This window comes from Zea mays, chromosome 2 (assembly GCF_902167145.1).
Source record: "Zea mays cultivar B73 chromosome 2, Zm-B73-REFERENCE-NAM-5.0, whole genome shotgun sequence".
Taxonomy (NCBI): Eukaryota; Viridiplantae; Streptophyta; class Magnoliopsida; order Poales; family Poaceae; genus Zea; species Zea mays.
The window spans coordinates 189,522,809-189,550,172 of record NC_050097.1 but is presented as its reverse complement, the minus strand read 5'-3'; the positions used below and the strand labels follow the sequence as shown (position 1 = coordinate 189,550,172).

The 27,364-nt window shown below is 54.8% G+C and overlaps 1 protein-coding gene across 2 annotated transcripts; it reads left to right on the top strand.

Annotated features, from left to right (window-relative positions):
- Positions 1 to 21,988: 21,988 nt before the first annotated feature.
- On the top strand, positions 21,989 to 25,901 carry LOC109944053 (probable GTP diphosphokinase RSH3, chloroplastic). 2 transcript variants are annotated; one of them, XM_020548507.3, is made up of 7 exons: positions 22,107 to 22,238; positions 22,339 to 23,213; positions 23,311 to 23,496; positions 24,204 to 24,664; positions 24,745 to 24,903; positions 24,984 to 25,347; positions 25,447 to 25,901. In XM_020548507.3, exons 2-7 carry the CDS (start codon positions 22,527 to 22,529, stop codon positions 25,741 to 25,743), a joined length of 2,154 nt encoding a protein of 717 aa, XP_020404096.1. In that variant the 5' UTR covers positions 22,107 to 22,238; positions 22,339 to 22,526; the 3' UTR covers positions 25,744 to 25,901. The 2 variants fall into 2 exon arrangements, with proteins under 2 accessions (XP_023157442.1, XP_020404096.1); XM_023301674.2 differs by having other exon boundaries at positions 21,989 to 23,213.
- The last annotated feature ends 1,463 nt before the right edge of the window (positions 25,902 to 27,364 follow it).

Genomic DNA, 27,364 nt, shown 5'->3' with positions numbered 1-27,364 from the left:
GCGTGTGGTTTCCTATCGTGTTGGGGGTTAGGTGGTTTCCCACGATCCATAGATAAGGGTCCAATGGTAGGCGAGAAGTAGCGGAGATGAACAAACCTATACGCTTCGCGCACGATACACATGTTTGGACCGTGGGTTAGATTAGAAAGAAGTATAATGACTTTTTTTGCAAAAGGGACAACGGTGGAAACAAAAAAACAGATGCTTTATAGGGGTAGAAAAGTGTAGAGAGATAGTGAGCCTTCAAAGATTTTTTTATCAAAGAATTATATGCCATATCGTATCTAGTAGTAATGTGTGTCGATCTTGCTTGGATGCACTTATATACACGGTAGGAGACATGTTTGGAATGCAGAAATTTATTAGAACTTGCACAAATTTTACCGGAATTAGTTCAATTTTACAAGGAAAATTCCCTTATTCCAAAAAGGCTCCTATAAGGTTAGGATGAATTAGGATACAAAATTAACTAATTTATATCATAATCCACTTCACCACAGATGAATTGAGGTGAACATAAATAAATAGATACTCTTGTCATTGCCCGTGTGTTGCGACGACACACAATCACAATAATGGAGAGCTATATTTTTAGAAACCGCAAGAAAACATTTGGTCTTTCATGGTCACGACATACAAAATCGAGATGGAAATGAGAAAACCATGTGAGTTTCAGCTACAAAACAAACATCAGGAATAAAGGACAGTAATTATAACACTATATACAATAGTTAACAACACACGTTTGTCGAGCGAGCGTATGCACGGAGCTAGCACTCTTCTAGCAGGCGCATCCACTCCCCGCCTACTGCTGCTAGTTGGATTGGCTGGAAGTCAGCTTTAGCTTCATGTTCACGTCCACCATGTCCTCCTGCTTTGCTAAGAGCATCTCCGTTCTCGATAGGGCCACGACGATCTTGCGAAATAGCGACTGTAGCAACATAAATGAGAAAAGAATCGATGAGATGCAGTATGTGCAACAGGGTACATCAAAGACATTAACAAAATAAATACATTAAATGTTAACCGAAAAAGAATAACGAGTATAAGATCAGATTATTGTCTTGTTGAAGAACATAAGAAAATTCCTACTCAAATAACTATTTTTTAGTTAGACCATCTCGCTCCTTCTAATGAGTACATTTACTACGGAAAAATGAAAACAAAAACAAAGTACCTTGTGGATAGGTGGCTCCAGTATCATCTCTCTCTCTCTCTGAGTTCGATACTCTCTCTAGAAACCTCCCTTGTTCTTCTTGATCCAAAATTCCTACTCAAATATGAAAGCAAAACTCTCCAAATATGAGACCATGATGCTCCTAAATATCCATAGAATGCAGTCACTCCAAAAAAAGGACAGCGATGCAATATGCAAAAGCAAGCAGAATATGAATAGTTTAACACTACAGTCTGCAATCACAATCTCACATGTTGAAAAGCAATAAACTGAACCATCAATTATGACACCCACAATGAACTATTAGCAACATGAATATGTTTTAAATGTGCTCGTGCGTTTTGAAGGCGTACAAATTATTCGATAATTCAGTGCATAATGATTACATAAAATCATCATCAATCCATCACCTAATGATTGTGAGGGTCGTGGTCTCTCGAGCTCAGACGCTTATACTCGTGCACCGCCAGTCCTATCACTCGTGCAGACGCTAGCACTTGCAATGAGCCTGTGCTAATGGTAGAAAGGTTATATAAGCCATGTATTCTCAATAAACAGGTTCTTATATTTGTGATGTCTCTGTCCAAATAATTTTTAGTTATTTCCTAGTTCATCAAACAACAAACAGGTTCTTATTTATGTCAAGGCATGTATTCTCAATTCCAATTTCCATCAACACAACCATTTACTATTCCTTCAAGAACTGATATAGATTGAGATGGTGTCGGGGACCATAATTAGGGGTACCCTCAAGACGTCTAATTCTCAGCTGGTAACCCCCATCAGCATAAAGCTGTAGAGGCCTGATGGGTGCGATTAAGTCAGGGATCAGTCCATACGAGTGACTCGATCACGCCTCGCCCGAGCCTAGCCTCGGGCAAGGGCAGCCGACCCCGAGGGGTTTCCGTCTCGCCCGAGGCCCCCCCTTTTAATGGCGGACACATCTCCGGCTCGCCCGAGGCCTTGCCTTCGCTAAGAAGCAGCCCTGACTAAATCGCCGCGCCGACCGACCGAGTCGCAGGAGCATTTAACGCAAAGGTGGCCTGGCACCTTTATCCTGACACGCGCCCTCCGGCAGAGCCGAAGTGACCACCGTCACTTCGCCGCTCCACTGACTGGTCTAACAGAAGGACAGCGCCGCCTGCGCCACTCCGACTGCAGTGCCACTTGACAGAGTGAGACTGACAGGCAGTCAGGCCTTGCCAAAGGCACCATAGGAAGCTCCGCCCGACCCAGGGCTCGGACTCGGGCTCAGCCCCGGAAGACGGCGAACTCCGCTCCGCCCGACCCAGGGCTCGGACTCGGGCTAAGGCCCCGGAAGACGGCGAACTCCGCTCCGCCCGACCCAGGGCTCGGACTCGGGCTAAGGCCCCGGAAGACGGCGAACTCCGCTCCGCCCGACCCAGGGCTCGGACTCGGGCTAAAGCCCCGGAAGACGGCGAACTCCGCTCCGCCCGACCCAGGGCTCGGACACGGGCTAAGGCCCCAGAAGACGGCGAACTCCGCTCCGCCCGACCCAGGGCTCGGACTCGGGCTCAGCCCCAGAAGACGACGAACTTCGCTTCGCCCGACCCCAGGGCTCGGACTCCGCCCTGGCCTCTGCCGAACAACCTCCGCCTCGCCCGACCCAGGAGCTCAGGCTCGGCCTCGGCCATGGAAGACAGACTCGACCTCGGCTTCGGAGGAGCCTCCACGTCGCCCGACCTAAGGCACAGGCCCGCCACGTCCACAGGAAGCGCCATCATCACTCTACCCCGAGCCGACTCGGGCCACAGAGAACAAGACCGGTGTCCCATCTGGCTAGCTCCGCCAGATAGGCAATGATGGCGCCCCGCTAGCCCTGTGACGACGGCGGCTCTCAGCTCCCTTACGGAAGCAGAGGGACGTCAGCAAGGACTCAACCGCTCCGACAGCTGTCCCTCCGCCAGGCTCCATTGCTCCTCCGACAGCCACGACATCACACCAGCAGGGTGCCAAGATCTCTCCGGCTGCCACATTGGCATGTACTTAGGGCGCTAGCTCTCCCCCGCTAGACACGTAGCACTCTGCTACACCCCCATTGTACACCTGGATCCTCTCCTTACGCCTATAAAAGGAAGGACCAGGGCCTTCTTAGAGAAGGTTGGCCGCGCGGGGACGAGGACGGGGCAGGCGCTCTCTTGGGGCCGCTCGCTTCCCTCACCCGCGTGGACGCTTGTAACCCCCTACTGCAAGCGCACCCGACCTGGGCGCGGGACGAACACGAAGGCCGCGGGATTTCCACCTCTCTCACGCCCGTCTCCGGCCACCTCGCTTCCCCCCTTCGCGCTCGCCCACGCGCTCGACCCATCTGGGCTGGGGCACGCGGCACACTCACTCGTCGGCCTTAGGGACCCCCCGGTCTCGAGACGCCGACAGTTGGCGCGCCAGGTAGGGGCACGCTGCGTGTTGACGAGCAGTTTCCCGTCAAGCTCCAGATGGGCAGTCTCCAACAACCTCTCCAACCCGGGACGGTGCTCCGTTTCGGGAGTCTTGAGTTCATGTCCCTCGACGGCAGCTACGACATGATACTCCTTCCACCGCCGCATGACGACGACAATGGCGGCCGACAACCCGCCCGCCGGCGGCGGAATCGACGACATCTTCCCCGCATGGTGGAAGAACAACATTCGAGCTCGCCCCGTCCTCTCCCCCGCCAACGAAGGAGGAGGCGGGGCAACCAAGGCCGAGCGGGAGGCAGCGCTTCGTCGGCTGTCGAGCGAATCGACGTCCCCAGCGCCCCAACGGGGGGCGCGTCGGGCGTCGACTTCGCGTCTGAGACGAAGGCGAGAGCCGTCCCCCCGCGACACGCCAATCCCGAGCAAGTGGACGACGCCTGCGCGCTCGCGGAGGGCCTGCAGGACGTCACCCTCGTACCTAAGACGACGGCGCAATCAGTCCCCGACGTGACTATGTCGCTCCTCGTCGATCAAAAGGTACTGACTGATTCCCATCCTACGTCATTTCGACTCGGCCTCAACCCGCCTAGCGACCTCGCTTTGGCGGGCGCTCTCGTTGAGGCGAGTGCAACCCCGCTGGGGTTTCGTATGCGGTCGCCTTGGGACCGATTGACGGACGTCTCGACCTACGGACCCTCTGGGTTCGAGGAAGATGACGATCCCAACATCTGTCGGGATTTCTCTGGGTTTGGCAACCCTAGTGCCATGCGGGACTTTATGACCGCATGGGACTACTGCCTCTCCGACTGTTCCGACGGTAGCCGCAGTCTTGACGACGAGGACTGCGGCCCGAGCCGCGAATGTTTCCACGTCGAGCTAGGGGATCCCTCCAAAGGCAACCACCTCGGCATGCCGGAGGACGGTGATCTCCCTAGGCCGGTGCCTCGCGCCGACATCCCGCGGGAGCTAGCTGTGGTCCCCGTTCCGGCGGGGGGTCACGACCCACAGCTCGAGCAAGTCCACGGGGCGCAGGCCAGGCTCGACGAGGGAGCAGGAGCACTCGAGTCGATCCGCCGGGACGTCGGGCAGGTATGGGCGGGCCAGCCCCCGGCCGGAGAAATACGTCACCTGCCCCAAGGTTTCCAGCACCGCGTCGCCAACGACGTCAGGGTGAGGCCGCCACCCGCATCCAGCGAGGTCGGTCAGAACCTGGCAGCCGCGGCGATGCTCCTCCGCGCGATGCCGGAGCCGTCAACCACCGAGGGTCGGCGAATCCAGGGAGAGCTCAAGAATCTTCTGGAAGGCGCTGCGGCCCGACGGGCCGAGAGCTCTGCCTCCCGAAGGCAGGGATACCCCTCGGAACCTCATGCCGCGACTTCCCGATTCATGCGGGAAGCCTCGGTCTACACCGGGCGCACGCGCAACACCGCTCCTGCGGCCCCGGGCCACCTCGGCAACGAGCACCATCGTCACGACCGTCGGGCTCACCTCGATGAAAGGGTGCGCCGAGGCTACCACCCTAGGCGTGGGGGACGCTACGACAGCGGGGAGGATCGGAGTCCCTCGCCCGAACCACCCGGTCCGCAGGCCTTCAGTCGGGCCATCCGACGGGCGCCGTTCCCGACCCGGTTCCGACCCCCGACTACTATTACGAAGTACTCGGGGGAAACGAGACCGGAACTGTGGCTCGCAGACTACCGCCTGGCCTGCCAACTGGGTGGAACGGACGACGACAACCTCATCATCCGCAACCTCCCCCTGTTCCTCTCCGACACTGCTCGCGCCTGGTTGGAGCACCTGCCTCCGGGGCAGATCTCCAACTGGGATGATTTGGTCCAAGCCTTCGCCGGCAATTTCCAGGGCACGTACGTGCGCCCCGGGAATTCCTGGGACCTCCGGAGCTGCCGGCAACAGCCGGGAGAGTCTCTTCGGGACTACATCCGGCGATTCTCGAAGCAGCGCACCGAGCTGCCCAACATCACCGACTCAGATGTCATCGGCGCGTTCCTTGCCGGCACCACCTGCCGCGACCTGGTGAGCAAGTTGGGTCGCAAGACCCCCACCAGGGCGAGCGAGCTGATGGACATCGCCACCAAGTTCGCCTCTGGCCAGGAGGCGGTCGAGGCCATCTTCCGAAAGGACAAGCAGCCCCAGGGCCGCCCGTCGGAAGAGGCCCCCGAGGCGTCTACTCCACGCGGCGCCAAAAAGAAAGGCAAGAAGAAGTCGCAAGCGAAACGCGACGCCGCCGACGCAGACCTTGTCGCCGCCGCCGAGTACAAGAACCCTCGGAAGCCCCCCGGAGGTGATAACCTCTTCGACAAGATGCTCAAGGAGTCGTGCCCCTACCATCAGGGGCCCGTCAAGCACACCCTCGAGGAGTGCGTCATGCTTCGGCGCCACTTCCACAAGGCCGGGCCACCTGCAGAGGGTGGCAGGGCCCGCGACGACGCCAAAAGGGAAGATCACCAAGCAGGAGAGTTCCCCGAGGTCCACGACTGCTTCATGATCTACGGAGGGCATGCGGCGAATGCCTCGGCTCGGCATCGCAAGCAAGAGCGCCGGGAGGTCTGCTCGGTGAAGGTGGCGGCGCCAGTCTACCTGGACTGGTCCGACAAGCCCATCACCTTCGACCAAGCTGACCACCCCGATCACGTGCCGAGCCCGGGGAAATACCCGCTCGTCGTCGACCCCATCGTCGGCGACGTCAGGCTCACCAAGGTCCTGATGGATGGGGGCAGCTGCCTCAACATCATCTACGCCGAGACCCTCAGGCTCCTGCGCGTCGATCTGTCCTTCGTCCGAGCAGGCGCTGCGCCCTTCCACGGGATCATTCCTGGGAAGCGCGTCCAGCCCCTCGGACGGCTCAACCTTCCCGTCTGCTTCGGAACGCCCTCCAACTTCCGAAGGGAGATTTTGACGTTCGAGGTGGTCGGGTTCCGAGGAACCTACCACGCGGTGCTGGGGAGGCCATGCTACGCGAAGTTCATGGCCGTCCCCAACTACACCTACCTGAAGCTCAAGATGCCGGGCCCCAACGGGGTCATCACCGTCGGCCCCACGTACAAACACGCGTTCGAATGCGACGTGGAGTGCGTGGAGTACGCTGAGGCCCTCGCCGAGTCCGAGGCCCTCATCGCCGACCTGGAGAACCTCTCCAAAGAGGTGCCGGACGTGAAGCGACATACCGGCAACTTCGAGCCAGCGGAGACGGTTAAGGCCGTCCCTCTCGACCCCGGTGGCGACACCTCCAAGCAGATCCGGATCGGTTCCGAGCTCGACCCCAAGTAAGAAGCAGTGCTCGGCAACTTTCTCCGCGCGAACGCCGACGTTTTCGCGAGGAGTCCCTCGGGCATGCCCGGCTTACCAAGGGATGTCGCCGAGCACTCGCCGGATATTCGGGCAGGAGCCCGACCCGTCAAATGGCCTCTGCGCGGATGACACCCGGGGGCTGCGCACACCCCCGGGAAAGGCCGCTTGTCATCGTCGACGTTCTGGAGCCCGGAACGCACAAGTTGGCCGGCGGTCAAGGCGAGGTCTACAGCAACGCTCGGAACGTCCGACAACTACGTCGTGTCTACCCTTAAGACGTTTTCAAGCTGTTCGTACACCTCGCTCCCGCGCAAGTCTCAGTCATCAAGGAAGGGCCGGCCTCGCCTCGGTAGAGCCCGACCCTCCCTCGGGGGCTAAAAAGGGGGAACCTCCCTGCGTCAAGACTGGGTGTACCTCTCCGCGTCCAAAATTTTCGATCAAAAAAGGCTTTTTTGCGTTCTCCCGGCTATATCAGAAGCAGGGCCCCAAGGAGCAAACATGGGTGCATGTAAGTGGCAAGGCCGACTGGGCCGAGGGATTCCTATACCTCCGGGTTAAGGACACCCTCACTCGTCACCCGCCACGAAAAATGACCCCTGCTCGGGAAGCCACCCTGTTATTGACAAACAAAGTCGGACACGCAAAATAAAAGGAAGAGTACGACTCCATGCAATAGAAGCAAAGTGTTCAGGCCTCGGCGGCCACAGGAGGACGCGCGCACATCCAACAGAAACTGGTCCAACAAGAGTTAGGCGTCGCCTTGGGAAGGAGCCGCGCCTTCAGCTCCGTCTCCTCCTTCGGTGAGGTCCATCTCGGCTTCCGGCGACGGCGCAGGGGGGAGGATTTCCGCCTCAAAGGTGGTCGCCAGCACTGCGCTCGGACCCGCGGCGACCGCGTCGACTCGCTGGATTTCCGCCAGGGAAGCTTCGTCTTCATTAGGAAGACAATACCCCTCGCTAACCCGCTCCAGGTCCACGACGTAGTGGGAAGCGAGCACGGCGAAGGCCCGCCTGACGCCGTGGTGTAGCGCCTCGCGGAGCCTGCCGCGCGCGTGATCGCCCAAGGCTTGAAGGCGGCTTTGAGGGGAGCTTCCTGAGGGGACGTCACCGGAGCCAAGGGCCCGATAAACGTCCGAGATGGCTTCGGACATGGCCGTGAAGTCGGCTTCCCTCTGCTCGGCCGCCCCGGCAAGCGCCTCGGCAAGCGCCTTGGCGGACTCCTCGAGGGCGGACTCGAGCTCTGCGAACAACCAGAAGAAAAACCTCAAACACAAGCAGAGGAAACAAACAAGAGCAAGAACCAAGGATGGTCAAGGCTTACCCTCGGCCCGGGCGCGCTGCTCCGAGGTCGCGGCCTGGGCCGCGGCTAAGTCGGCCGCGAGGGCGTCGGCCCGGCTTTCGGCCTCAGCAGCCCGGCCCCGAGATCGGACCCGCTCCTCGACGACCTGGACGAGCTCCGACCGCTGCCGTTGCACCTCTGCGCGCGCCGCGGTCGCCTCCGTGCGCGCCGCTGCCGCCTCGGCTCTCAGGTCAGCGCAGAGCAACTAGAGGTCCGCTACCTCGGCACCCTGCTGGGAAAGGCGTGCAGTGGCCCTGGCAAGCGAGGTCCTCAGGGACCGCAGCGAGCCCCAGACATCGACTTCGCGGCGGATGAACGACGACTTGGCGGCGCTCCGACCCGATAGATCCTGAGGGAAGGAAGCGGGGCGTCACGAAAAACGCCTTAGTCACAGAAGAAAAACAAAGGTATGCCCGAAACCGTTACCTGGAGGATCTTGGGGACGTCCCCGCAGAAAGCCTCCAGCAACGACCGGAGCGACCCCACCGTTGCTTCGGCACGCTCGCGGAGCTCGTCCCAGGACTGGTCCTCCCGTTCATCATCGAGAACGAAGACGGGGTCCGAGGCCTCACGGGTCCGGAACCGGAGCAACTGGCGCTGGACCTCGGGGCTCCGCCGCACAGCGACGAGGCCGTCGCCCGGCAGGACGAATCGAGCCTCCCCACCCGCCTCTTCCGAGGCACCAGGCGCCGACACATCAACCAACTCAGCATCGACAGCCACCGGACGCTCCTCAACCGGGACGGCGGCGACTTCGGTAGCGACAGGCGCCGACATGGCCGGCACCACCGGTGGACTCAGGATCACGTCGGCGTCAGCCGCCTCTCCTATCGCGATGGCCGCCTCGGCAGAGGAGCCGGCCTCGGGAACCTGCTCCACGGCGACCGGCGCCGTCTGAGCCCCCTGAGGTGGAACGCCGTGCGAGAGGGTCGGTTGAACGGCAAGGCCCGAAGCGGCGCTGGCCGCACAAGCCGGCGTCTTCTTAAGTGCCTTCCGGGGTGCCAGGTCGGTCAGCCCATGGCTTCGCTTACTGAGGAGAAAAGAAAAATCACGGCCGAGACCTATGAATAGGAAGCCAAGACGAAGACATTCCGAGGTGCTTACCCACTTCGGGCCATGATCCACCGCGCCTGGGGGGAGGTTTCTTGGATCCCGGCTCCCGAAACAGCTGCCGAGGTCCGCCTCGCCGGCAATTTCGGCGCCACCTTTGCTTTGGACGCCCGGGGAGCAGATGGCCCGGGCACGGTCGCGATGACTCGAGGGTCACCCCCATGCGCTGCCGGTACGAGCGGCGGCCCCTGGGGAGCAGACGCCCTGACCTGGCCCTCCGCAGCCACCTCAGCTCCTCCAGCCGAGGGGTCAGGTGACCTCTCGGGTCGTCCCCGTGCCTCGGGCCGGGACCCCGACGCCGCAACTCCGGGGACTGACGGTATCGGTCCGCTCGGGGGCTGGCTCGACGGCTCCTGGCCACACCCCAGGCCGGGGCTGAGGCCGAGACGGGCGGCCATGTCGTCCTCCTCCTCATCATCGTCGTCATCATCGTCGTCGGGTGTCTCCGGCGATGGCTCCCTTGGGAGTCCTTCCCTCTCCTGCTGGCGACGGCGTTTCTCCAAGGCGTCCCGAGCCCACCTCCGCTCGCGGGCCCGGGTCTTCTCCGCATCCTTCTTCTTCTTCTTCTCCTCCGCGGCGACCCGCCGCGCTGCTCGGTCCACCGCGTCCTCCGGGACCCGTGGCAGGGAGGGCTTGTGCCACCCCACCTCCTAAAGAAGGGGGGAAAGAAACCCAATCGTAAGAGCCAGGAGCAACCCGATGTATGAAGAAGGAAGGAGCGAACACTCACCAGAGTCACGCACCCCTGGTCGGGGCGCATCCGAAGCTGGGAGAAGGCGTGGGAGTCCGGCTTCCCCATCGCAGCCGACACCCGCCATTGGAGGGCGTCGAAGGGAAGAGGATCAGGGGACATCCGCGAGCCCTCCCAGTCGGCCTCTGGGGTCATCTCCCAAAGCGACAGACGCCGCTCCGCCAAGGGAAGCACCCTCCGACGGTGGATGGTGACAATCACTCCCGCAACGGTGAGTCCCCCTTCCCGCAACGCCTCCAAGGTCTGGAGGAGTGGCTCGAGGTTCTTCTGCCTCTCGTGCGGGGTCCCGTGGCGCCAGGCGTCGGTGGCAGCGGAGATTACTCGCTGGGAGAACGGCGGGAGCAACTCGCCGTCGTTCCGGAGGTAGAACCACCGGCGCTGCCACCCCTTGTTCGAGGACGCAAGGATGGCGGGAATATACAGCGACGCCCGCGACTGCCTCAGCAGAAGGGTACAGCCGCCGGCCCGCACCGCTGCACGGACTTTCCTCTCCCCCGTCGGCGAGGCGAAAAGCTCCGCGCAAAAGAAATGGGTCCACAAATCCCAATGGGGGGCGATCCCCAAGTACCCCTCACACACCGCAACGAAGATGGCGGCCTACGAGATGGAGTTGGGGGTGAGATTATGCAACTCCACCCCATAGTGGTACAGGATCGCCCGCATGAAGCGGCCCGCCGGCGCGCCGAATCCCCGCTCGTGGAAGGAGACAAAGCTCACGATGTACCCCGGCGGTGGGGACGGAGCGGCTTCACCCGCGGGAGGAATCCATTCCGGTCGCTGCTTATCGGTGAGGGGACGGAGCAAACCCTCGCCGACCAGATCTTCTAGGTCGCTCGCCGTCACCGTGGAAAGGGGCCATGGATCACGCGGCGGAATGATGGTCACCCGCTCAGCCATCACCAAGCTAAAGGGGATGGCAGCGCGAAGGGCAGGAAGGGCGGTTCTCTCTTCTCTGGCTAGATCTCTCGGGTTGCGAAAACCTAAGGGGCAGGCAGGAAGCGGAGCAAAGAACCGTCACCGGACCCTCTCCGGGGTATATAAAGACCAAGGCGAAGACGGTTCCAACGTTCCGCCCGGACCGGACGCGGGATTCAAAAACGCGAAGTGAAACGGTCGCTCCTCGAACGGCTCGCGCACGCGCAACGGCAACCCCGCCAACTACTCGCCCCGTCGCATTAACTCCGCGACTGGACAAGCGGCACTTCTGGCAGGAGCAACGGGCGACGCTTCGCCTTCGCCGAAACAACCGCGCCGGAAAAGGTACGCCGCGTCGTTCGGTTTCGTATCCTTTTCCCTTTTTCCTCTTTTCTCTATCTCTTGCGACAGGGACCGGGAAAGGGGGATACCCTGAAAGGGATCCTTCCCCGTGAAGGAACCAGGCTCCGAGCCTCCTTACTGATCAGAGGTTCGAAGGCTAGCCCCCCGAAGGGTTCAACAGCTGCCTCAGATCGCGTGGGCCCGACACCCACTACTGGTCAGAGGTTCGAAGGCCGGCCCCCCGAAGGGTTCCACGGCCGCCTCAGGCTACTCGGGCTCCGCGCCCATTACTGATCAGGGGTTCGAAGGCTGGCCCCCGAAGGGTTCACAGTCGCCTCAAACGCCGAGCGAGGGATGACCAGGGGTACGTTCGATACATAACCAAGGCTCGGGCTGCGCTCCCGAGGTACCCTAGGACATTTCTGAGACCAGCGGGAACGATCTTGTAACGAAATCCCATCGGAGGGAGGCATCGAGCCCTCGGACCCCGTCGCCAGGGGACTGGGTCCGGCAGATCACCCGCAGGTACTTTTAGGCGTGCCTCTGGGCCCCTAGCCGACCCCCAACGAACGGGGCACGGACGTCCATTCGGATTACCCGCTTGCAGCTCACCGGAGACACCATGTTCGGTGCCCATCGAGGGTAACATGGCGCTCTCCCCCCTCCTCCTTGCGGAAAGGCGACGTAGGGGCGTATGTAAAAAAGCCGAGTCTGTCCCTGATCGCCCTCTCGCTCTGTGCAGAGGCTCGGGGGCTGCTCTCGCAAACCCGGCTCCGGCCAAACCGTTGACAGCGTCAACATACCAGCCCGAGAACTTGGGCCCCGACCGTGCACCCGGGCTACGGCCTGCTCGCATGAGGGAACAACCAGACCGGCCGAAGCATTACGCAAGGCATTAAGACCTCGAAGGAGTGAAACCACTCCTCCGAGGCCTCGGGGGCTACACCCAGCGGGTGCGCTCGCGCGCACCCACCGGAACAAAATGCAACCGAGAAAGGCTGGTCCCCTTGCAAAAAAAGTGCGACGAAAGCCTCCAAGCGAGTGCTAACACTCCTTTCGAGGCTCGGGGGCTACTGTCGGGGACCATAATTAGGGGTACCCTCAAGACGCCTAATTCTCAGCTGGTAACCCCCATCAGCATAAAGTTGCAGAGGCCTGATGGGTGCGATTAAGTCAGGGATCAGTCCATACGAGCGACTCGATCACGCCTCGCCCGAGCCTAGCCTCGGGCAAGGGCAGCCGACCCCGAGGGGTTTCCGTCTCACCCGAGGCCCCCCTTTTAATGGCGGACACATCTCCGGCTCACCCGAGGCCTTGCCTTCGCTAAGAAGCAGCCCTGACTAAATCGCTGCGCCGACCGACCGAGTCGCAGGAGCATTTAACGCAAAGGTGGCCTGACACCTTTATCCTGACACGCGCCCTCCGGCAGAGCCGAAGTGACCACCGTCACTTCGCCGCTCCACTGTCTGGTCTGACAGAAGGACAGCGCCGCCTGCGCCACTCCGACTGCAGTGCCACTTGACAGAGTGAGACTGACAGGCAGTCAGGCCTTGCCAAAGGCGCCATAGGAAGCTCCGCCCGACCCAGGGCTCAGACTCGGGCTCAGCCCCGGAAGACGGCGAACTCCGCTCCGCCCGACCCAGGGCTCGGACTCGGGCTAAGGCCCTGGAAGACGGTGAACTCCGCTCCGCCCGACCCATGGCTCGGACTCGGGCTAAGGCCCCGGAAGACGGCGAACTCCGCTCCACCCGACCCAGGGCTCGGACTCGGGCTAAAGCCCCGGAAGACGGCGAACTCCGCTCCGCCCGACCCAGGGCTCGGACACGGGCTAAGGCCCCGGAAGACGGCGAACTCCGCTCCGCCCGACCCAAAGCTCGGACTCGGGCTCAGCCCCAGAAGACGACGAACTCCGCTTCGCCCGACCCCAGGGCTCGGACTCCGCCCTGGCCTCTGCCGAACAACCTCCGCCTCGCCCGACCCAGGAGCTCAGGCTCGGCCTCGGCCATGGAAGACAGACTCGACCTCGGCTTCGGAGGAGCCTCCACGTCGCCCGACCTAAGGCACAGGCCCGCCACGTCCATAGGAAGCGCCATCATCACTCTACCCCGAGCCGACTCGGGCCACAGAGAACAAGACCGGTGTCCCATCTGGCTAGCTCCGCCAGATAGGCAATGATGGCGCCCCGCTAGCCCTGTGACGACGGCGGCTCTCAGCTCCCTTACGGAAGCAGGGGGACGTCAGCAAGGACTCAACCGCTCCGACAGTTGTCCCTCCGCCAGGCTCCATTGCTCCTCCGACAGCCACGACATCACACCAGCAGGGTGCCAAGATCTCTCCGGCTGCCACATTGGCATGTACTTAGGGCGCTAGCTCTCCCCCGCTAGACACGTAGCACTCTGCTACACCCCCATTGTACACCTGGATCCTCTCCTTACGCCTATAAAAGGAAGGACCAGGGCCTTCTTAGAGAAGGTTGGCCGCGCGGGGACGAGGACGGGGCAGACGCTCTCTTGGGGCCGCTCGCTTCCCTCACCCGCGTGGACGCTTGTAACCCCCTACTGCAAGCGCACCCGACCTGGGCGCGGGACAAACACGAACGCCGCGGGATTTCCACCTCTCTCACGCCCGTCTCCGGCCACCTCGCTTCCCCCCTTCGCGCTCGCCCATGCGCTCGACCCATCTGGGCTGGGGCACGCGACACACTCACTCGTCGGCCTTAGGGACCCCCCGGTCTCGAGACGCCGACAGATGGACTAATAGTTTGAAACAGGTAGAATAATAAAGATATAAACACAGATACAAGTAGTGAGACAAAAACTACAGAATGGTTCAAGAAACCAAAGTCTTTGGGATAGCATTATTTTGAGGCATTAGGTATGAATAAATGTTGTAAGGAAACAAACAATCGAAGTGATTATGACTACACCAAGAGGGAAAATGATAGTCCTTGTACATGACCGCTGGTACAAAAACACACACATGGGCAGGAACCAGGCAAGCTGTGTCCAAGGGAATGACATTTAAACTTTTTTACTGGATGATCAGCAGGAGCACTCACAGGGCATGATTGCTGAAGACTACATGACAGAGGTGGAAGGGAAGTGAGGGATGGTGGAGCTGATTGCAAGATCTTCCAAGCAACCTGAAAAGGCAAAAGGTGCAGCGTTAGAGCGAAGCAGAAATGAAAGAGTTTCTTGCAGATAAAGGCTCATGGTGTTAAGAGTGAAATAGAAACAAAAAAAATGTTCTTGCTGATAAAGGATCCAACAAGATGGCACAATATGCAGGGTGGCACGAAACTAATCTTTAGCAAGACAGATAAAGTGCTGCTGATCTCTTATTCTATAGAAACATGGGTATCGATTATTGCCGGTTCAGTAAAGAAAAGCAAATTTTTGCATAGAGAAGGCTTTGCAATGTTATCAACACAAGACATGATATATTTAGAGTTATGAAGTTATCCACGAATTTAGGGTGAGAGAATCTCTTTGTGGCGAACAATATGTTAGAATGATTTCATCTTTACCAATGGAGATCATGTGCGTTTAGAATTTCTTTACACTACATGTTATGCGCCTAAAGATAATAATATATTAGATGTTTATAAACACCTCAGGCTGAACACCAAATAAATTTGTACATCACCCATTCAATCAAGTAGTGAGAATATAAAAAAGCATTATACAATTTACTACATAGTTCATATTTCCTATCTTTAAATTGTACTAACAATGAATTGTAGTCTGGTACAAACCAATTCTGCTTAAATTTAGTTTAAGTCCACCTCAAAAAGGAATCTACATTCAGATACTACCTAGGTCGAAGTCCCTCGAACAGATCATGTCGTTATGAAAAATTGTACAGCCTATACAGTCACCCATAAAGCTATTTACATAGCAGTGACCGGACACATAGTTGCTCCTTTGAATGCACAATAGAAATGCAAAAACGTTCAGATATCAAAGGATGTGAATTTAATCGGTAAGTACTGATAACATCTATTGGTGATAAAAGTGGAACAGAATCAAGCTTGTGCTGGGGATTGGGGACTCAAGGGTAGTGCGTATATTGGCGGTAGAATATGCTGCTAATCTGTAATCGGCAATAATGCATTCTATTGTGTTTATCCTCTGCAAGATTGTCCAGTCTCTTTTAACCTTTGGTTATGCAGTTTTTATTCACCACTTGTCAGCACTGTGGTCTAGAGCTTCGATCCTGATGTCTGGTACCTTTTCTCCTAAGATTCTAGTCCTGATAGAAGGTAGGGTGTACCTTTACCTGAAATTCCAGATCATATTCTAGTCAAGTGCTCTCTTGGATTTATGAACCAAAGTACACATAAGAAAATCTCCTTAACTACTTTTCCAGAAAATAAAAGTTCTAAACCTATCTATAATTAGGAAACATCATTCTCCTCAATTTTGCATGAGAGACACAAATCAACCTATCAAGAAGGGGTCCAAAACCGTAGCAACACCACACATACAAACTTGCACCCACCAACGCCTCCACACGATCTAGGTCACAAACGACATGAGAACGAACCTAGGAAGACACCCAACGTGAGTGAATAAAACAGATCTAATCGTCTGTGGACAGCACCCGACATGAGTGAGGAAATTGGATCTGTAGGAAAGAGGAAGACAAAGAAAGACGAACCATAGACGGATGTCTTGGAACGCTAGGCGGAGAGGAGGTAGAGGAGAGGGAGGAGGTAAAAAGGGAGCTCGGTACTAACCTTATGGCTGTCTAGATGAGAACCGCACCGACGCCCATGCAAGGTACTGCTACCGTGACGTGCCTTCGTTGTGGAGGCGATGTTCCTGCGGACTCGACGAAAAAACAAATCAAGGCTAAATCACAAAATGGCATGCTTGTTGCACTAAGGAATCTAGTTTAGTGAATCTTTATTAAATCTAGTACATTTTCTTGCAACCGGTTCATGAAAGATGCTTTCAACAAAATCCATCTAAATTAGACACAGATTGGTGATGAGGTAGTTATGGGCTTAAGGCCGTACAAACAACACAATGGTGCACTCAATCTAACACAGTGGTTAAAACTCAGTAGCTATTCAGACAAGATAAAATGGTTTATGAGCCTTCAATGTAATAAAGACAGGTCCCACTACCCGTGCAGAACATAATATACATCAACCACCCTTCAACTAAAAGTACCTAATGAAGAAACAATGCAAACTGTATTAACACCTTGACAACATATCTGCATATAAGTTAGTCATATTAATCAGACCTAGGCAGTACAGAGCATAGCAGCAACAACAAAGAGATCCAGCCATGTACACTACCAAAAAACATATTCGAATCTATGCCCATATGACACTACCACATTTACATATTCCAGCCATATTATGACAGCTCTACATCTATGCATCATAAACAACCAGTATAGACTCTAGTCCAGATAAGGGAACCTGTTTTCTTTGTCATGATGATGATATTATCTTTATTATGGATTTGATATGTTATACTGTAATGTTAGCAGCAGGTAACATATGAAAACTCAAAGGCAGGTATCACACACCAAGATCATTGTCTTCACTTGACCAAAACTGAGGCACATGAGTTCGGGCGCGGGCTGGCGGGCGGAATTCCCGGCGGCGATGGCTGGCGCGTGCGGTATGTCGGATGCGGGGAAGGAAGACGCGCGCGAGGGCACGGTGATGCCTGTGGACGCCCTCGTTGTGCCCTTAAGGTGTAGTAGAGATAAAAATGCAAATGCAAATCTAAGTTTGTTGATACTTCATAAATGAAAAATCTGAAATAACAAGTGATATGTATTAATAATATAACTTGGAGTTAGAATCTTACCCCTTCAAAATAGCTCCAAGTTCTTTCAGAGCCAGAAGAGCTGGACAAGAGAATGGGATGCATCTGTCATCCCCATACTCGACTGGGCAACATGAGGCACACTACAGAACCTGCAAGCATTTGGCACAAGACAACATGTATATTTATAGTTTATATAAAATGAACCTCATTTAACTTGTCTAGAGTGATCAAGGCATTGGAGTTGGGCTGCTCCTTGGGCTTCCTGAAGATCCTGTTGAACTTGGACAATTGGACATGGGTGCACTGGCAATAGAAACTCAAAGAGCCTGCTAAAATCAACAGCTGAAACAACGTCATTTCACAAGCTAATTCAAGAAACTCGTCGGATAGCAACTGCAAGCATTACCCCAAAAATAACTAAAGAGGGAAAGGATAGCTTTTCTATGGTGGAGCCCCCACCTATGCAACTCGGACATACAAGGAAGGAGAAGGGAGAGAGGGGAGGGAGAAGAGCCATGGATCCGGCGCGAGAGGGGGGCTGGAAACAGGCAGATCTAGCGCCACTGACCTCTCCGCCGATTTAGTGCCTCATATCTTGAATCCTCGAGAGGTGATGACACCTTCAAGCCATGGATCCATTGGAGACCGGCCCTCCATGGGATGCGACCGGGCTCCATGTCGCGGCTGCACCCTTTCTGCCTTTGTTTGAGGTCGTGGAGAGCGGGTGAAGGGAGGGAGGGGGATGGAGGCGCTGGTGTCTTCTGACGGCAGCGGCGTGGAGACCCGGGTGGAGGCAGGGAAACGGAGGCGCTGGTTGGCTAGCAGCCAAGCACGGCGTCACATCGCTCTGCTCCCACCACCTTCGACATCGGCGCATAGCCGGTGGCGCGCGCGCTGCGGACGGAGGAGCAGGGGGGTTGCACGAGCGGTGAGGGGCCGGCTACGGCTCGTGCGGAAGGGGGTGAGGCAGGGCGGCGACAGCTACAGAGGGAGGAGCGAGACCTAGGGTTGCTCTCGCGAGCGTAGTGGACGACCAGAATGCACACGGGCGTGCAGCCCACGCCCACTATAGATCGCGCGAAACCGAGCAGCGGGATCTAGGCGCAAGCGATGCGGGCGGGAGAGGAAGGGGGAGGCGCGGACCTTGCGGACATAGCCGTACTCGCTCTCCTTCTCGGAGTCCTCAAAGGTGGTGACGTGGTCGCCGTACGCCATGGTCGCCGGCGGCGAGAAGGCCCCGAACACGCAGATCTGTGCGGTGGAAGTGAAGTTGTGTGCGACGGAGGCGAAGCTGTGTGCGGCGGGGTTTGCGGCGTGGTTTGAGGAGGCGGTTGGAAGCGCGGCGGGGTTTCCGGAGGTCGGTCGGGCGGGCGGGCGGAGGTGGGGAGCGGCTCCGCAGGCGGGGTGCGCCATGGTCGTCGGCGGCGAGAAGGCCCCGAACACGCAGATCTGTGCGGTGGAAGTGAAGCTGTGTGCGGCGGAGGCGAAGCTGTGTGCGGCGGGGTTTGCGGCGTGGTTTGAGGAGGCGGTTGGAAGCGCGGCGGGGTTTCCGGAGGTCGGGCGGGCGGGCGGGCGGAGGTGGGGAGCGGCTCCGCAGGCGGGGTGCGGGTGGAGGCGGGTTCCGCGGCGGGGGAGACGCGGGATTCGTGGTGCTTGAGGTGCGGGCGGGCATGCGGGTGGGATTGGTCGCGGCGGGGTTGGCGGCGTGCGGGGTTGCGGGCGGGCGCGGCGGGATTGCGGGCGGGAGGGCGGTTCGCGGGATTGCGGGCGGGCGGGTGTAGAGGCGGGGGCAGTCTACAATAGGTTCTTAATAGTTGTAGAGATATAGAGAGAGAGGTCATATGCATAATATACTTTTTTCTCAAGAGGTATATGAAGCATGCCGAGCTGTCTTTTCCTGTAGCGGTCTACTACTGATACGGTGGGGCCATCAGTAATTCAGTAGTATACGTCTATGCCATCGTAATCGAGTAAACACAAACAAAATTCAACGGAAATGGTAAAAAAAGTTGATCACGCGTACACAGACGCACGGCAAGCTAAACTGAAACTGAGCCATCACAGTACTCCCCCCCACCCCACCCCCACCCCCCCCCCCCCCCCCCCCCCCCCCCCCCCCCCCCCCCCCCTCCACACACACACATCGTGCACGGGTATTTCGCACACGTTTTCCCCGTATACGTGGTACGTGCACGTTTTGTGCTAGCTGCTGGCGCGAGGCGAGACGACACGGCACGGCACTCGGCAGCAGCCACCTGGCGCCTGGTCCCTTGGACACGTGGTGCCACCGGACGTGTCCGGTCCTGGAGCGCGCGCAACGCGCTACGGTTCTCGTACTGTCGTATACAAAGTTGGTAACTACTCTCTTTTTAAATGAAGTTTTATCTCATTTCTTCTCTCGTTTTAAATATAGGCCCTGTTTGGGAGAGCTTCACTTCAAAAACTTTAGCTTTCGTTTTCCAGTTTCACTATAAAACAGTTCCAACAAATTGTTAAGGTGAGTTCCAGGAGCGTTTGGTTTATATATGGACTCCAACTTCTATAGTACAATTGATTTGTGTGGGTTTCCTTGATTACCCTTGATAATTAGTGGGTTGTCGCTAGAGAGAACGGAAGTTGTATTATGTGTAACCAGTGGCATGGTGGGTAATTTTCGTACAGTTTCATGAGGAAATATATAAACAGTGTTTTTGAAGCACCCTCTAAGGAGCTTCATGAATTTCATGAAACGGGCCTCTAGTTTCGATTTTTTTTAAAACTAAAGCTCGTGGAGCTGGACCTGTTTGTGTTGAAGAAGTTCGAACAAAATTGAAATTCTTGAAGTGAAGCTCTCCCAAACAGGGCCATAGTCATATCATAAAAATGTTTCAATAAGAAGTATTTTATATGGTTATGTATATAGTCGGTAATTTTTTTATTTACCTCCTTCCGCTCTGCTTTAATATTATAGATAGAAGGTAAGTGAAAAAAACTAGCGGTATCGTTATATTGCTCACGAACGTACAAAGTGCACGTGTGAGCAATGGGCATAATTAAGGACATGTTTGGTTTCAATTAGTCTTACGACTAAACTTTAGTCATAGAATTAAACTTTAGTCCCTACTTGTTTGGTTATAGGGACTAAATAGATTCTAAAGTCATTAAATACATTGTCCACAAGACCCAAATGCCCTTGAAATACACTCATGTGGGCTTTTAGTCTCTTTTAGCACCTATGTGAAGGACTAAAGACTAAATCATTTTAGTCCATATTTTAGTCCTAGTGTTTGGCAAAAAAGGGACTAAATGAGACTAAAAATTAGAGACTAATCTTTAGTCCCTCTAACCAAACACCCCCTAAGATAATACGTTGCCTCGAAAATTTTGCCGGCCGAATCTCCAGGGCTTTTTATAGGAGCTTGTCGGGAGTGTGCAGGAAGAAGAACTGATTAGAAAAATGGCCGCCACGCCACTCCACTCCACGCCACTCCACTCCACAATATCTAGAGCTAGTCGGGCAGCTGTAGCACCTTCTAGAAAGTTTTTTAATTATTATTGTAGGAGCATTTTGCTTTTGTATTGCTTTTATCGGTATGATAATGGCGTATTGACATCATATCGAGGGTGATTAGCTGTGGCCAGAGGGACGTGAATGAATAAGGTTTTGCATACGGCAAATTTTATTTAGAAAGGACATGTCTCGGTTTGTCCAATGACTTTAGGCGTAAAGTAGTCACAGTAATCTGTAAAAGTAGTCGCAGTAAGACCACCATAGATGTCATTACCCAAATCTGTAAAAAATTGTTTAGCCGATTGGGCGTCTAGCTGACAATGCTAATAGAAGTTTCACCATTGATTGGGCCACAGCGACGGACGCTAAACGGTATAGATGATTAAATGGATCGTGCTAAACGGATCGGTACATTTTTTTGAAACATCCAACAATTTACATATTTACAATATCTATTGGCTATTGGATACACACAAACAAGAGCCCAACTGTAGCCGATCGTAGCCAGTGGACGTTCGCCTCTAGTACGAGGCCGCGTGAGTTTGATTCCCCCTCTCCAATGTATATTTTAGCTGTTTTTTTATCTAACAGAAACATGTGAGTCTGATGTATCATGTTGGATCGGACCACCTGTTGGAGCGTCTATACTGAGTGAGAATGCAAAAGGATGGCACAAAACCACATCGGCGGGTACATGGCCGGGAGTGAGGAAGGAGCCGCCAGAGCCATTTTTTGGCACTAGCTTCTTCCAAGTGGTTTCGACTTCTAAGTACTCTTCGTTGGGAGTTGTTTTTTGGCACCATATAGAAGGCTCTTGCACGAAGTCAAAACCGGTTTGGGAGCCCTCCTAAACAAACTTTGAGAGTAATTTCATATATGCTCCAAGCATTCACTCGTGAGGCTAGTTTTAAAACTTGTTTGGATCTCATGCGCTAAACTTTAGCTCTGCTAAAATTTAACACATGCATATGGATAGTGTCAAAATTTATCACGTGATATCCCTAATTAATATAGGATGGGAGAAAGAGAGAGTGTGGGGTGAGGATGGTAGGAGATGTTTTTTCTTACCTTGGCTCGCTTTAACACATCTTGATGGAGCTAAACCATTAATAACTACCACTTCACTTTTAGCACTCTCGTTTGGATCTTTTCGGTGCTAAAGTTTATAATCTTCTATAGAATAAAACGCGTCATCAGCCGTTACGATATCCCGTCTGTTATTGCTAATACAATAGATAAAAACAGTAGAACATATATATACACATATAAGATAGAAGTCTAAGATTATGATATATAGAGCTTTCACGGGCTTAGAATTTAATAAGAGTATAAATGATTAAGATTAGGATTCTTCGTTTCCATACAACACTCTCACCACCAATACTTGAATCTTTCGCTAAAGCTGACAGGACCAGCAAAAACAAAACTAGTTAACGGCCAAAACTCCGGCAACACGATAGAAGATTCCGGGCGGTTTCGAGATATTGGATGCCAGCCGCTTTCCCATAATTAGCGCGGAGGGTCCCAAATTCGTTCTCTTCACGCACACGCAGTAGCAGACTGGACGCAACCTAATTTAATTCGCGAGGGAAAACAGGTTTCCCCATTTCCCAGCTTTCTCCTCGCCCTCCCCACCAAATTCCTCCTGCTTGATCGCACCGAGCTCACTTTCGGCATTGAATTCGTGTAATCTGCAGATTTGATTTCAGCTGTTTCCACCGCCTAATTACTACACATTTTTTTGTCCGATTAATTCGTCGACTCCACCTACTGAGATCAAATCTGGGCATCAGATTCTGTGCTGCCTTCGACGTCAATCCCGTCTGGTTTCGCCGCGGAATTCAGTTTCAGTTCGAGCGCGTCAGAGGCATCCCCGATTCCGGCGATGTCGTTGCCCGCAATTTCCCTGTACACCAGTCCGCCGGGCGCGGTCTACTCTTCGGAGTTCGACCCGACCTCCCGCGGCTCGTCGCCGTGCACCACCGCTGCGCTCCTGCCGCCCGCTGCCTCGCACCGCTTGCCCTCCGGCGGCGGCGGCGGCGGCCTGTCTTGCCTCTTCTCCTCGCCGGCAGCTGCGGCCGCACCACCCCGCAACCCGGCTCATGACGACCTCGGCGCGCTGTGGCACGATAGATCCGACGACCTGAGCGCCGCCGCCGGCGGGGGCGGGTACCCCTACTCGCACTCGCACTCGTCTTCACCGCTCAAGTGGCGGGACCCGCACCACCACCACAGCCCCGTGTCGGTGTTCCAGGGGCTGTCCTCCTCTTCACCATCCCGGAGCCCGCCGGCTTCTTGGCTCGCCGCCCGAGACCGCGAACGCCTCTTCGCTGGTTTCGTGCGCAACGCGCTCGGCTCCTGCGTTGACTACGCGCCGCCCACCAGCCCTCGCCCGGAGGTCGGTGCGGGCGAGCTCGCGTTCGAGCTCGACGAGAACCTCTTGGAGGCTGGCCCTGCCTGCGAGCCATATGCTCGAGAGCTGCTCACCAGTGCCCAGGATTGCCACCGCATCTTCCACGAGGAGCTGGTCGTGAGGGCCTTCTTGGAGGCCGAGAAGGCTCACCGTGGCCAGGTAAATAAAAAATTCCAACCTCTAGCTGAATCGCTCGTTCCTGAATAGTCTGTGCATTAGTTACTGAATCTTGTTTCTGCTTTTGTTCTGTGATTAGATGCGGGCGAGTGGTGATCCATACCTGCAACATTGTGTGGAGACAGCTGTGCTACTCGCCAAGATTGGCGCAAATGCAACAGTTGTCTCGGCTGGGCTTCTGCACGACTCCATTGATGATTCATTCATTGACTATGATCACATATTCCATATTTTTGGTGCTGGGGTTGCCGATCTCGTGGAAGGGGTATGCGTTCCTTTTTCCTTAGATCTTGAGTGTTTTTAGTGGGATTGGAAAATACTGTTATTTCCTCTGTGTATTATCTAGTTGTTGGCTGAATCAACTGCCGTTATTTGAGGAGATTGGAGGGGATTAAATCCGCTTCTATTTAAATTTGAATAGGAGGGGATTAAATCCCCTCCAATCTCTCTCAATCAACTTCAAACCTAACAAGGTCCAAGGGGGTGTTTGGTTTCTAAGGACTACTTTCTAGTCCCTCCATTTTATTCATTTTAGTTCTTAAATTGACAAATACAGAAACTAAAACAGACGTATTTAGCAATTTAGGGACTAAAATGGAATAAAATTGAGGGACTAAAAATTAGTCCCTAGAAATCAAACACCCCATAAGTCAATGATCATGTGGTGCTTTCATTTAACTTGTACTAATGAAAAATTATCCATTTGGATCAACCCAATGTGTGACTTATGCAATATAGTATGAGTTGACAATTGTGTCACATTGTGTATTCTTAATAGTTCTTTGTTTCTCTCCACAACCACAACTTGTAATATACTTTATAAATATGTTTTCGGTTGCCTGCATTCTTCTGTTTGACATGTCTATTTTGGAAATTCACTTCTATTTGGTGTTATCCATAATAATGATTCTAAAGCTGTCCCATTCTCTTGCTAGCTCCATTGCCCTTATGGTTTTTGTCTGACCTGTTCAGGTTTCCAAGCTGAGCCACCTCAGCAAACTTGCCCGCGATAACGACACAGCAAGCAGGACGGTTGAAGCGGATCGCTTGCATACAATGCTACTTGCAATGGCAGATGCACGTGCCGTTCTAATAAAGCTTGCAGATCGCCTGCATAACATGAAGACCTTAGAAGCTTTGCCTTGGGTCAAACAGCAAAGATTCGCTAAGGAGACAAGGGAGATTTTCGTGCCTTTAGCTAACCGACTAGGGATTGCTAGCTGGAAAGAGCAGCTGGAGAATCTTTGTTTCAAGTATTTGAATCCGGAAGAGCACAGGGAGCTGTCATCCAAACTTACAGAATCCTTCGACGAAGAGCTAATCACATCTGCTGTGGATAAACTGGATAAAGGTCTGAGGGACGCTGGTGTCTCGTACCACAACCTTTCCGGGAGGCACAAGAGCGTGTACAGTATCCACTCCAAGATGCTGAAGTATGCCATAACCATCCTTTTTGCAATGATCGGTAGTTAAAACATTCTTCTATGCTAACTCAATCTGGTAAAATCGTCAGGAAGAACTTGGCAATGGAGGAGATCCACGATATACATGGCCTGCGTCTTGTGGTTGACAACGAAGAAGATTGCTACGAAGCCCTCTGTGTCGTCCATAGACTGTGGCCTCGAGTTACTGGTCGGTTCAAGGACTACATATCACGTCCAAAACTAAATGGGTAAGCCAAGAAGCAATTCAAGTAGACCCCCATTCATCATCGCTCCTGCAGGACCTCGTGCACTCATTTGCTCGCTGTAGGTACCGGTCGCTGCACACCGTCGTCATGGGCGAAGGTGTCCACCCGTTGGAGGTCCAGATCCGCACGAAGGAGATGCACCTGCAGGCCGAGTACGGATTCGCCGCGCACTGGAGGTACAAGGAAGGCCGCACCTGCAGGCACTCGTTCGTGCTCCAGATGGTGGAATGGGCGAGGTGGGTCCTCACATGGCAATGCGAAGCGATGGACAAAGAACGGACCGCCTCCTCCCTAGGCAGTGGCGACGCCGCGAGCGCGAGGCCACCGTGCCCGTTCCCCCTGCACTCAGAGGACTGCCCTTACTCGTATACCCGCCAGTGCAACCACGACGGACCGCTGTTCGTCATCCTCCTGGAGCACGACAAGGTTTAGCCCCAGCTCTGACTGGTTGCACACATGGCTCGCCCATCGCGTGTTTATGTTCGGTTCCAGCCATATCTGATAAGGTCTGTGGTGCCGTTTCAGATGTCTGTCCAAGAATTCCCGGCAGACTCAACGGTAATGGATCTCATGGACCGTGTCGGCGCCAACAGCTCGAGATGGAGCCCCTACAGCATCCCCGTGAAGGAGGATCTGCGGCCGCGGGTGAACCGCGAGCCTATATGCGACCCGAACCGGAAGCTGAGCATGGGGGACGTGGTGGAGCTGACGCCGGCCCTGCCTCGCAGGTCCCTCAGCGGGTACCGGGAAGAGATCCAGCGCATGTACGACCGTGGCGGCTTCGCGCTCTCAGCTCAAGGCGGTGGCTCGAGACGCTGCTGACAGTAGCAATACGATGATGTTAACCTTTCCTACCATTGTATTGTACCATTCAATTCGTTGTAAGTATAAGCTAGCTAGGTCTTGCAGCCTGAAGCTGCAAATGTGTAAAGGTAGAACGCTGTGTATATATAAGCTGTTCAGGTTCGTTTCAGCTGCTCCCAAGTGTTGTTGTTGTTGTTGTTGTTGTTGTTGTTGTTGTTGTGGAGAGAGCTGTAGCTGCATCTGCAATTCTGCATCGCCTTTTGGATGACTAGATCTTGTGATGCTACGCCAAATGGGCGGCTTCTTTGAGCGAAGCCGTGACATCAGGGTTGCTCGTGGTGTCCGTGTCTCCAGGGCGGCCAGGCATGCCTGGCTATGTGGACAAGAAACTAGCGGTGTCCGCTTCAGGTGGGATATAGTCTAGAATCACTCGGAACACTTTTAAATGGTTAAAAACAACTGATAATTCTAGGTAAAGACGAATCGGAACCTAAGCATTTCGACAAGAATTGTGGTGGTCCAGTGCACGAGTCTCCGGCCGTGGGAGGCACCGCTGTACGCGCGGTTCTGCAGCGAATGGGGTTGGTAGCGTGGACTCGCGCCATGACGTTCTGGAAATAATAGTGACTGTCTACAATGTTCTTAAAGGTATCGAAATTACAGAAACGGTTGTATAAAACTCACCTTGTAAATGGCCTAACTGAACACAAGCACTCCATCTACAATCCAGTTTCACTAAAATTACGAGCTTGAGCGATCCTATTTCTCTTTTAATCTTTTCGTCGGTGCGATGGCGGCGCCAAACCCAAACGTACGGGATGACCTGCTCCAAAAGTATCCTCCGAAAAGATGAATTACAGGTCAGCGGATACGAGCGGCAACAACAGGCTACAGAACGTCGTCTAGCTCCTACGCTCGACTACGTCTCCTACACGTGGGGTGCAGAGAACTCGGCGCGCGATACCGGCACGTGCGAACTCGGCGCACGATCGTGGCCACATTCGTCGGCCCGCAAGAGCGCTGGTGGCCGAAGAGGATGTGCGGGTCTGTCGACTGTCGCGTCGCGTGCCGGTAGAGGTAAGGAAATTCGTGGGAAAGCCGCACGCCGGTGGACCAACCGCCAAGTGCCAAGCTTGCCGTCTCGATCGGCTGTTCCGCTTTGCAGCTCCGAATGTTCAATGGGCTTCGTACTTCACGGAATCACGGTGCAGAATGCCAGAATCGTACATGGAAGTTTAAGTTAGGTTGGGGAAGGCTCACCTTGCTCACATAAAATGTGGACCATCCACTACAGATTCAGATGCATCTTTTATGTGGGAGGGGCAACAAAATTGCACCGGAGATCTAGTGGAGGAGGGGGGGGGGGGGGGGGGGGGGGGGGGGGGGGGGGGCTGATCCACGTTATGTGAACACATGAGCACTATTATCCTATTATTATTTGACTAGATGAGTACCCGTGCGTTGCAACGGGAACGTATAATAATACGATAACTTATGTACAAATGTGTGTTATATTGTTATGAGAAAATATTTCGGAATCCATTGTGATCCTACCCATATATAAATTTTGTTATTTTAATCTAGCTATTTCACCATTACATTGCAACCATTACGAGCGCCAGCAGCCGGAGCGAGTGCC